General features: G+C 53.0%; 1 protein-coding gene across 2 annotated transcripts in view; it reads right to left on the bottom strand.

The window, feature by feature from the left end:
- IP6K1 (inositol hexakisphosphate kinase 1) overlaps positions 1–7,780 on the bottom strand; it is a 12,669-nt gene extending 4,889 nt beyond the window's left edge. Inside the window, exons 1-4 of one of the 2 annotated variants that reach the window (XM_015568339.1) lie at positions 7,647–7,780; positions 7,476–7,551; positions 3,244–3,567; positions 1,014–1,195 (exon numbers count right to left, since the gene is read on the bottom strand). In XM_015568339.1, coding sequence (XP_015423825.1) covers positions 1,014–1,195; positions 3,244–3,567; positions 7,476–7,551; positions 7,647–7,728 — 664 coding nt within the window. In that variant the 5' untranslated portion in view covers positions 7,729–7,780. Of the gene's footprint in view, positions 1–1,013; positions 1,196–2,669; positions 2,878–3,243; positions 3,568–7,475; positions 7,552–7,646 lie in introns of those variants that run through there. The other variant, XM_006770452.2, reaches the window with a different exon arrangement.
- Positions 7,781–12,105: the final 4,325 nt, after the last annotated feature.

A 12,105-nucleotide genomic window follows, 5' to 3' on the forward strand; every position in this document is an offset into this window, starting at 1 on the left:
CCTTCGGGTAGTGGAGTCACAGGGCCCGTTCTGTGCCTGGCTCTCACTTAGCAAAAGGTCCTCTCGGTCCCTCTGTACTGCAGCTAACAGACTGCCGTTCCTGTTACGGCCGAGTGCTATTCCACTGTGCACAGACCACCTCTGCTGAACTCATCACTTTTCATTCTTTTTTTTTTTTTTAATATTTTTTATTGATTTTTTACAGAGAGGAAGGGAGAGAGATAGAGAGTTAGAAACATCGATGAGAGAGAAACATCGATCAGCTGCCTCCTGCACATCTCCCACTGGGGATGTACCCGCAACCCAGGTACGTGCCCTTGACCGGAATCGAACCCGGGACCCTTCAGTCCGCAGGGCGACGCTCTATCCACTGAGCCAAACCGGTTTCGGCCACTTTTCATTCTTTACATGTGTCTTGCAGGCATATACAAACTAAAGGAGATTCCGGCAGTCTACACATCCCTGCCCCGCCAGGAAGCCAGCCACACCCCCTGCCCTGGCCGCCAGGGCCTCGCCTGGCCTGGACTGGAGGAGACATGGTCACGGCGCTGCCGTAAGGATGAGAAACCGGATTAGCATTCCCAGAGGAGTCTCGAGAAGCACCTGGTTTACAGCTCGATCATGCCGTTTTCTGACTTCACTGCAAACCCGTGGACTACACATTTAAGACACATCCCTTGGTACTTCTAGGCCCTTCAGCTCAAATGGCTCTGTGGCCCGGACTCCTGCCCTTTCTGTCCATGTTTTCAGCTGACCCCACTGTCTCAGCACCTTCCCTGTAACCCCCACCAAGGGCGGGCTGCTTACTGGTTTGAGAGAGAGAGGAAGTTTGAGATTCAGTCTCAACATTCCCCCAAAGCAGGAACACGGCATGCTGCCGACAGGAGGAGGAGAGGGGGCCTATGGGGAGGGAGGTGGGATCGGGGGAGCCCGAGCACAGAGGTCTGGCCGTGGCACTGAGGGCCCCCGACAGGGCAGCCCGCAGACGCGGCTAAGAGCAGCCACAAGGATACTGTAGAGCTTCCGGTCCTTGGACTCGGAGCGCATGCGGCTCAGCTGCTGCTTGTGGCAGCGCAGGCTCCAGGGGTTGTGGCTGATCTTTTCGGAGCTCAGGCCGCTGTTGCCATCCAGCATTTGGAAAGGGACGTCCGAGTGGCTGTGCAGCTCCGCCTTCGGGCTCTTGGCCTCCTGAGAGCTGGGGAGAGAACAGACACCCGTCTCAGTGCACAGGGTGGGCGCCTCCCCTGCCCCCACGCCGCCTGCAGTGGCGCACGGGGCCGAGCACCTAAAGGCGAGTCGATGGCTCCGAGTGGCCTTCCTGCGTCTAAGAACGTCTGAGAAACACTCCTCTGCATGAAACCAGGTGATGGAGAAAGCACTTCACCCCCTCGGAAGGCTGCTCTCTCACACACGACCCTGAGGGGAGCAGGTGAAGAGGCCGGCCCTCGGCTCCGCTGGAGGGAAGGGAAATGGGGCAGCCGCTCCGCACCAAGTTCACCACAGAACTCTCACGGGTGCAGCAATCCCCCCCGCGGCTACACCTACAGAACCGACACGGGAACTCGGATGCTTGGATCATGTTCACAGCGCAGCACAGTGAACCGGAGCGGCGGCAGCCCGTGCCGGCATGGCTGGACGGGCAGACAAAACGTGGTGTATCCACGCAGGAGATGCCCATACAGTTACAGCCTGGAGGCACCAAGCTGAGATAAGCCACACACAAAGGAGAACCACTGTGTGCCCCACGCATGTGAGGAGCTCAAGTCCACAGGGAGAAGCAGCAGACAGTGGCGGGGCTGATGCCGCTCGCTGCACGCGGGGAAGGGGAAGGCAGCGAGTTTCGTGATGTGCATTTGACTACAATTTTAAACACAGGAACTGGTGAGTGTGTGTTTTCACACTTAAAACGGGAACACGGATGCCATGTCAAGGACATGGGGGACCACCCTTTCGAGTGTAGAGTCTGCGGCATCGATGGCAGACTCTCCTTAACTCCGCACGGCCCATGTGACATGACACCCATGAATGGCGCCTCTATCAGGCCTGCAAGAGGAGACATCAGAGGGGAAGAGCAGGCCAGGGCGCAGGGGGAGGAAAGCAGGCCACCAGCGAGGAAGGGACTTCCTTCCTCAGGTCAGTCAGGCCTCACAGGCTTTTGGTGAGAAGACGACCCCGCGGAAAATATCAGGACGTGACCACAGCCTCATGCAAGGCTCTGCTGGGAGTGACCACAGGGGCGTTGCCGCACTGCCACGCAGAGCAGAGCCACGCAGGCGAGGCGTCCCGGCAATGGCAGGGGTGGGGGCGGCGGCTACAGTGACGTCAATGTCTCTGTCCTCCCCCCAGCCGCAACGACCCCAATAGGGTGGCGCTGGCAGCGATCTGGTCCTTTAACGGGAAGTGGAGGAGCCCTCTCAGCGTGACACAAGTCCCCTTTTCTTCTGGGGAGGGCACTGCCGAGCCATTCGTGGGTGCCTTTCTGCGATCCCTTCAAGAGCCACAAAGCTGGCTTCTTTGCCCACCAACCCCGGCCCACCCAGAAGTCACCAGGTGATATGACACACGGGACAGGTCACACCTACATGGGTGGCCCAAGACCAACAGCCACTTCCCCCAACTCGACCTACTGCCCTCGAAGCAGCCGGTGGCAGGATCTGCCCGCCCCTCACCTCTCGGTGGTCTCGAAGGGCAGGCTGGCTTTCTCCTCCTTGTGGTCGCTGCCGCTGCCCGACCGGTGCAGGCTCCGGCGGGAGTGCTTGCGCCGCGGCTGCTCCCGCTCTGGCGTGTCGTCCTCCACCGTCTCGCTTTCCACGTAAGGGTAGGCCACTAAGTTGATGTAACCATCACTGTCCCCCTCAAAACAGACAGACACCACCCCTGTGGGAAACAGGCAGCGCGTCAACAAAGGTGTGCAGACGGCACGCTGTTGCCTCGCGCTTGGTTGGCTCCCTATTGGAACAGGTTTTCAAGTAAGTCCCTGAGAGAGGGTGTTCAGAGGTCGGCTTCCGAGTCCACAGGGGCCTCCTGCAGCACAGACGGCCCCAGGCCCCGGCCCGCAGCCCGGGAGCACCATCCTCCCTCCCCTGGGCCAGGAAGGTGCGCCTCTCCGCCCACTGGCCCGCATGGCCCCAGGGCCTGCCCCTCGATGAGTCCCCTGAGGCTGTGGGATGAGCTGTCCTGAGACACAGCCGCCCAGGGTCGCCGGCAGGAACCCGAGCTGAGGGCTCCAGCGCAGGGACTGACCTTTGTACTCGGGGGTGAACTCCTTCATTTCGGGCGGGAGGGACTCGTAGAAGCGCTGCTCCCGGGAGATGAGGGGCTTGCACACCGTGTGGTCGTCGTAGCGCATCATGCTGCTGTGGCCGCCCACCTGGTGGATGAAGGGCTCCAGGAGGACCCCGCGGTCTCCGGCCAGACTCGCGCTCTTGCCGCACTGCCCCACTTCCATGGTTTGACAAACACACATCGCGTTGGGGGCCCGTCGCGCACCGGGGGCAGAGGACGCGGCTCATGGGCCACCGGAGCAGCGCGGGGTGGAGGGCCTGCGCGCGGAACGCAGGTCTGAGTCTGCGCAGAAAGGGGGAGGGGAGGGAGGGGAAGAGAGTCAAGCACCCGGCCAGCTAGTCCCAGCTCAGTGTCTGCTGGGGCTGCTGTGGGGAGGCAGCCGAGGTGCATGCTGGCCTCCAGCTCCCTTTTCCGCACAACAGCCCACATTCCCTCCCTCTGCCAGCTCTCAGGCCCCTCGAAGCTCTCGAAAGGATGTGGTTTCAGAGCCGCCAAGTATGTGACCGCCATCAGGAAAGCACTGTCCCTGCTCTTCACAGAAGAGCTCAGGACAAAACCCAGAAGCAGCACGAACTCCTCCCGCCCAGACCTCCCACCATGACCAGAGCTGGACAGGGTTTCTGCCCCAGAAATCAGGTCACACCGGGTTCCTGACTTTTCTGCTGAAGGTGCCACGCCCCGGCGGGGAAGCACTCCTGGTTGAGCGGCAGAATCATAAAGGAACTCGGGCTTCAGATGTTACCAAGTTCGGGCCAAGTCCAGCACCTCCGGCCTTCCTTTCCGCTGCCTTTATACCAACCAGTGGGACAAGGAAAAGCTCTTTGTCCTCAAAGACCCTCCTTGTAATGGCAATTTTCTCTCAAGAAAGTTAAAGTAGTGACACCTTCCTGACTACTGAATATCTTCTTTTTTTAAAATATTTTTTTATTGATTTCAGAGAGGAAGGGTGAGGGGGAGAGAGGTAGGAACACCAATGATGAGAATCATTGAGTGGCTGCCCCCTGCACGCCCCCCATTGGGGATCAAGCCTGCAACCTGGGGATGTGCCCTTGACCAGAATCGAACCTGGGACCCTTCAGTCCACAGGCCGACGCTCTATCCACTGAGCCAAACCAGCTAGGGCCTGAATATATTTTTAAAGCTAGGAAGGTACTGGCAAGACTACACCTGAAAGTTCAAGACTGAAAAACAAAATATGTGTAGAGCAAGAATATGGTTTTTCCTGAACCTCATACCCACGGGCGAAACGGGCGGCACCAGAACGCTGGTGCAGCTGCCTTAACCCCAAGCTGCCAGGAAGCTACGCCCATCCCACTGCTGTCCACAAAGAGACGCGCCCTCCACTCCACTCCCCTCCACTCCTCCAGGCGGATCCGCAGGGCTTTCAGGCAGCGCCTCTTTGGCCTCTACTTCCCAGATCTCCTCCAGGATCGGGGCTTCCTGTGCCCAGGGCTTCCCCAGACTCCACTGTTCCTAACAGGGGTCCTGGACACCCCGTGTGGCTCCTAAGGCAGCCGGTGCCGACCCTCACAACAGCATTGCACTGCGTCTATTTACTCGTCTGTCACCACCACCAAACCATCCCCTCTCACCTCCCTCCAGGACCCAAGGTCGTTCCTGGCACAGAGGAAGTGCTAAAAAGAAGGTTTGTTGGACTGAATTAAATAACTGCAGAAGGCCCCAATGAATAAAAGCACATTGTGAGCGTAACAGGAATCTCGCTGCGGCAAAAAGGGCTAAATCCACGTCTTACATTTAGGGCCTATGAATCATCTACTGGGTCAAGTCATTTCCACCCCAACATGATTTCGTCAAAACCCCACTTAGTCTTGTTCAAAGTGTCTGTTTTGGAAAAGGAAAGCCTAGCTTGGTGCCATACTTCCCCCCGACCCGACTCACACCCTCCGCACACAACCAGTAAGAGATCCAACACAGCAGCCCCGAGGGCCAGGACAGAGTCAGAGCATGTGACTTCCCGGTTCAAAACCCTGCAGTCTCACCCTATTTCAGCCAAAGTCCCAGTCCAAGTCCAGAGCCTACGAGATCCCACAAGACCTGTGGTCCTCCCACCCCGTCCTCCCCGGTCAGGTTTCCTAGCCCTCTCCCACTGCTCCTCACCTGACTCGGTCACACCGGCTGGCACATGGCATACTTCGCCCTCGATGGCTTTGCACCTGCCTTGCCTTCTGCCTGGACCGTTCTCCCCCCAGATACCCACGTGGCTACCTCATTCGCTTTCTTCAAGAGCACTGAGAAAGAGGGTCAGCTCAAATGTCTTTCTCTTTAAGTTTGAACTGCAAACACACGTGGACGCCCCTTAACCTGCTCTACTTATTCTGCTTTTTCGTGGCACTTCCCCTCTTCTGACATAATATATATGTTATTTATCGATAATGTGTGTATTTTTATTATGATGTCACCTCACGAAGGAAAGACTGTCTGTTCAGGTCACTACTATATCTTCTCCTAAATGCTGGAGTAGTGTCTGGCACATGGTATCCACACGATAAAAACAGCTGGTAAATGACTGCATGTATGTGATGTTTGTTACAGATGTGTGCGGGAGGGTGCTAAGTATATAACATGAAAGAATGTTTGTGAAGGACAAGTTCTTTCTTTTCTTTTCCCTATTAGGGCTGTAAATAAAAAAATGTTTACAGGCTAACCTAGGGCCGTGACCAGAACCAAGAGGTGGCTTTCCAGAGGACAAGGCATGTTGGCCACAGGACAGAATTCCAAATCCACACACAAAGAAAAGGCAAAATTCTGCATTTGGACTCAAAAAGATGACAGATGAAAGAAACAGTTTTAAATGTGCCTGGATAAGAATAACAACAATAGCAACTAAACAAAATATGGAAGGGAAAAGCCTAGGCCAGTGATGGCGAACCTTCTGAGCTCGGCGTGTCAGCATTTTGAAAAACCCTAACTTCACTCTGGTGCCGTGTCACATATAGAAATTTTTTGATCTTTGCAACCACAGTAAAACAAAGACTTATATTTTTGATATTTATTTTATATATTTAAATGCCATTTAACAGAAAAATCAACCAAAAAAATGAGTTCGCGTGTCACCTCTGACAGCGTGTCATAGGTTCGCATCACTGGCCTAGGAAGAGGATGCGAGCAGTTTTATTAAAAATACCAAAGAGAACAAGGGGGAAGTAGGCAAACATACAGATAATCTCAATAATTAAGGATGAACCACATCAAAGAATTCCAACCAAATTTAGAAAAGACAACGTAAGAAGTTTGTTTGCTTTAATTCAACAACAGGGTGAGCCTAGAAAGTGGCAACGAACAAAAGCCCTGGCGGCGAGCGCCTGCCCTCAGACATGGGCGCGATCAAGGTCAGGGCTATTTAGCACAAGGCAGGCGCAGCCCCACACAAGACAATACCTGGTCACCACGTCCCTAGAGGGACAGGCTCGGGCACACTCCGCACGCAGACCAGCAGACTCGCATTCCAAGAAGTCTGGTTGGAATTCCAAATTCGGTGGCCAACCTATTGTTATAGCCTCAAATTAACCACTTGAGTGTGATATGCAATCTTTTTATAAAGGGAAGCATCCTTGGTGCCTTCACATTCCACAGGTATGCTTGAAAATTTCCTCAAATGTTCGTAAGAAATAGTTTATAACTCCAAGATTTCCACTACCTCTTCTGAAGTTAAACATACCCATAACAACAGTCTCATGCCCTTTCAAAATCATACAAAATGTATTTTAGTTTTTTAAAAATTAAATTTAAACTTGGTTAGTCCAGAATGCTAGGTAAAATTCTGGCAATAATGTATCTTTAGTTTGTTTTTTACTCTCTGATATAATCCAAGGTCAAAATAGCAAAAAGAACACAACGGGCCGATACGTCATTCTATTAGGAAAGAACAGCGCCCACGCCGGTGTACAGTTCCGGGCTTTATGAAAGCGAATTTCAGAAACAATGAGCTCACAGACTCTGACAGGAAAGACAGCGAGTGCCCTTAAATTCACGGGCGCACAAGCCAGAGAAAACGAACATGAAGGCTGTGTGTTCTCTAGAGCAGCCGTCGCCAACTGGTGCCCCGCGACCCCTGGTGGCCCGGGAGGCCCGGAGGTTGGCGAGCGCTGCTCTAAGGCTCGTCAGCCAGAGCCCACGCCTCCCGAAGCCAGGCCACGCGTGCTTTTCCCCGCGAGGCGGTGGGCACTGACCGCAGGCAGCTCAGGGGCGAAGACCATCCTTCCCCACGTGGACCGCCTGTTGGAAGCAGGTGCTCACAAACTCCTCCTCTGAGGATGGAAATACAGGGGTGTTTCCACAGGAAGAAGGCTGCCACCTTGAGCCTGCCCTTCCCATCTACCAGGGCCTGGCACGCTCCTCACCTAGAAACCAGAGGTGTGTGCAGAGGCCGAGAGCAATCTGGGTTTGAAACAAGGAGACGGGGAAAGGCTTACAGGGATCCATTTTGTTGTTTGTCCTCAGAGAAGAGATGAAGAATTGTTTAGACTCCTGGGTCCTCTCAAAGGGCCACGGGCGAAGACATCCTCCTGAGAACACCGGGCTCAGAGCAAACAGGAGCGAGGAGGAATGGGAGCTGGCAGGAGGCCCATCAAGAAACAACCAGAACAGAAATAATTTAGGGCAAAGAGAAAAGCTAGAATGCAGTGAACCCCTTTCCTGTTTTTACTGGATTTATAAAAATTAGAAACCTGTGCTTCCATACACACACACACACACACATTTTAGCAAAGATCCTTTTGAAAGTACCTTTCTCAACTGTGCTGGAATGAGTGGGGAAAGGGCAGGATTGGGGCAGAATTTTAAACACAGGTCCCACTGATCCAGGGGAATCAAAATGAGACGACCCGAAGAGCGGGGAACAAAGGTGTCCCTCCTTCTGCCTGAAGTGCTGTCCGCTCACGGCTGAATGGGATGGTTCTGAACGAGGAGCCACGGGACCGTCTGCGCTGCGACTACACACTCCCGGGAGCCACACCGAGTCAGGGAAGTCTCGGCCTAGCTGTTCACAGGTGAATCTGAACACGGCAAACCCAGAAAGCACGCGTGGGAGGACGGGATAAATGGTTCTGAGAGGAACAGAAAACCACAGACACTTACAATGAGGCTGTGTGGCCCTGCCTGGAGCAGCTCACTTGGTTGGGCATGTCCAATGCACCCCAAGGTTGCCAACTCAATTCCCAGTCAGGGCACATGTTGGGTTTTGGGCTCAATCCCTAGTAGGGGGCATCCTGGGGCAACCAGAGGCAGCCGTTCTATATTTCACTCTCGCATCAATGTTTCTCTCTCTGTCTCTCCAAATCAATTTAAAAATTTTAGCCCGGCTGGTGTGGCTCAATGGTTGAGCACTGACCTATGAACCAGGAGGTCAGTGTTCGATTCCCAGTCAGGGCACATGCCCGGGTTGCAGGCTGGATCCCTAGTGGGGAGTGTGCAGGAGGCAGCCAATCCATGATTCTTTCTCATCATGGATGTCTCTCTCTCTCCCTCTCCCTTCCTCTCTGAAATATGTATGCAGAGGACCAATGCACAAAACTCATGCACAGGTAGGGTTCCTAGTGGCTGCCGGCCAGGCCTTTCTTTGTTCCATGCCTCCCCCTGGTGGTCAGCGCACATCATAGCAGGCGGTCGAACTCCCGGTTGAATTTCCGAGGGGACGATTTGCATATTAGCCAAGATATAGAATGGGGAACATCTTGGCCTCCATATCTCATACTGCCCGTCCCACTGAAGACCCCAAACTGAAAGAGAAGCTTCGGCGCAAGTGAAAGAAAGATGCGAAGGGACAGGACCAGGCCTGCTCTCCCAACCCAGGTTTCTGCTGTGGCTGGTCACTCCGTTCCCTTTCTCCCCTCCGTCCCCGTGTAGCCCAGCTAAGGGGAGGCCGAGGCGGGTGAGCACACGCGAAGTGGCTGGGAAACTGATGGTCCGCCCTATGGCATTTCCCTCGGTGACATTGTTTTAATAGAGGCTGCTTAATTTCAGAAGAGAAACAAAAGAACAGCAATTCTTGTCCCTCGCCCGAATGTCTAGTAGCTATAACTCTGGGTTTAGAACTGGAGGTCATGCCTGGTACAAACCTGCTACCTGCACCTGCGCTCCCCACAGGGTCGCTATTAGAGAGGCCCCCTGTGGAAAGGAGCCTCCTGCACCGGGAGGTGAAGCTGAACCTCTGGCCGCCGCACTGAGCTTGTCAGAACCCTCCCGGGAGAGACTCCCAGCTCGGAGCATGAGGGCTCTCCACGTTACGGAATGACGACACCAAGAAATAGCTCCCGTCTCTCCTATGCGCCTCAATGATATCACAAAACCGCTAGAACTCCAAAAGGGCTTTAAATAACCGAGTCTGCACTATTTTAAAAGGGGCGCCAAGAGGCCACGCCTATAAACCAGGTATGGCCGCAGCCCAGAGCCTCCTCCGGCAGCGAAGTCACGCGCTCACACATCTTGGCACCATCCACTCTGCAGACGATCTGAAAACACGACCAAAGACCAACTCCTCAGCCGTGGCCGCGGACTGCGATGCGCCCACTGTCGCCGGGACACAGTGAGTGCCCACCACACCGGCTCCGCTCAGCTCTGCTCTTCCGGAGGCGCCTGCTGCTCCGCACACACAGGTTCTCTCCCGCGAGGCCCGTGCTCAGGCTCCCCGGCTCCTGTCCTCCTGCGAGGCCTTCCCCGCTCCCGGGCGACAGTCAGACGTTCAGAGGGCCAGGCCAGGGACCCAGGCTGCCCTCCAGCAGCACCACACACAGTGACCGGTTGGAGCACCCGTTGCGTAGATTGAGGTCCACGCAGATGAGCAACACGCAGCTAGTGAACGTAGGAGCTGAGCTGTCACGGAGGTAAACGACCTGTTTAACGCCTCAAACCACAAGAGTTTAACTGCTTCCAGCAGATTAGCTTATCGCTCTGCTCTACCCTCGTAAGACACCAGGATTACATTTAAGCACCTTTAAACGGCAGGCACACACTTCCACCTACTTCACAGAGAACCCGCGTTCCGGAGAGACCGGGACTAACTCCACCACACAAACCATAACAACTTCCCCACTGAGGAAAGTGTAGTGACTGATGTCTTCAAAGAAGCATCATTCCTTCAAAGCAGTTCCAAATCTCTTCGTTCTCTCAGCTTCCTTTCCTGACCCTCCTGTGACATAAAGAACTGAAAAGACACTCAGTGGTTGAGCGTCGACCTATGAAACAGGAGGTCACGGTTCGATTCCCGGTCAGGGCACAGGCTCAATCCCCAGTGGGGGGCGTGCAGGAAGCAGCTCATCAATGATTCTCTCTCTCCCTCTCTTCTTCTCTGAAATCAATAAAAAAAATATATATATATTCTTTTTTTTAAAAAGGAACTGAAAGCCTGAACATGCAGAGCTCCCAGGAGTCTGGGAGTCAAGACACACAAACGAGCACTATGAGAGAGGGGTATCACTACAATTCCCACAGGCATTCAAAACAAGGTAACATCATGAACAACTGAGTATCAGTAAGTTCAACCACCTAGACGAAATAGAAAAAGTCCTCAAAAAATACAACTTACCAAAACTGACACAAGGTAAAATATAAAATCTGAATAGCCTTATATCTATTAAGAAATTTATCAAAAATCTTTCCAAAGAACACTCCAGACACAGGTTTCACTAGTGAATTCTACCAAACATTTAAAAAAGAAACAACACTAATATTGTACATTTTCAGAAAACAGAGAGAGAAAAAACACTTTCTAACTTGTTTTATGAATTCAGGTAGCGCTGATAACAAAATCTAAAAGGAAACTTGCCATAAGAGAGAGAAATGCAAAATATTATAGACGAATATCTTTTGTGAACAAAGACACAAAAATCCTTTAAAAATGTTTAGCAAAACAAATCCGATGACATAGAAAAAATAATACAACATGACAAATGGAAATGCAAGGTTGATGATGTGACTCATCATATCAACGGGGGGGAGAAAGACCGTCAACAGCGCTCGCCTCCCTCATCCTAGAAGGCGACGGCCACGGGTGCGAGGGGAACTGCGAGGGCCCGCCAGGGCGGCACCAGACACCCTGCCCCAGGCAGGCCAGCGCCTCTCCCCCACGACCTGTACCGGCTCCATCCCAGCTCAGGCAGCACTCTCCCTGGAGCATCTGTGTCAGCCCTGGAGGCAGCGGCTGCTCCGTGTACCGGCTAATAATGCAGATTGACCCTCTACCGGTTAATAATGCGGATTGGCCCTCTACCGGTTAATAATGCGGATTGACCCTCTACCGGTTAATAATGCGGATTGACCATTAACCGGTTAATAATGCGGATTGACCATTAACCGGTTAATAATGCGGATTGACCATTAACCGGTTAATAATGCGGATTGACCATTAACCGGTTAATAATGCGGATTGACCATTAACCAGTTAATAATGCGGATTGACCACTTACTGGTTAATAATGCGGATTGACCATTTATCGGTTAATAATGCGTATTTTGTCATCAAAGAAAACACATTAATTTCAAGAGAAACAGCAAAAGTGCTTTGTTCAATGTAATGCCCATCGCTAGCTACACATTCCCCCATCTTTCAGGTAATTTGTGGAGACCATTCCAATAGAACTTTTTTTGTTTGAGGCAAACCATTCAGAGACCCAATTTTCCACATTTTCGTACGTTGTGAAGTGCTGCTCAGAAAGTGCGTGTGCCCTCGATCGGAACAAGTGCTCATCTGAGGGAGCAGGTCTGGTGAACACAGCGGGTGGGTTCATGCTTCCCAGGCAAGATCTTTTTAAAAACATATATATATTTTACTGATTTTTTTACAAAGAGGAAGGGAGCGGAATA

Source organism: Myotis davidii, unplaced genomic scaffold, assembly GCF_000327345.1.
Source record: "Myotis davidii unplaced genomic scaffold, ASM32734v1 scaffold663, whole genome shotgun sequence".
In the NCBI taxonomy this organism is placed as follows: Eukaryota; Metazoa; Chordata; class Mammalia; order Chiroptera; family Vespertilionidae; genus Myotis; species Myotis davidii.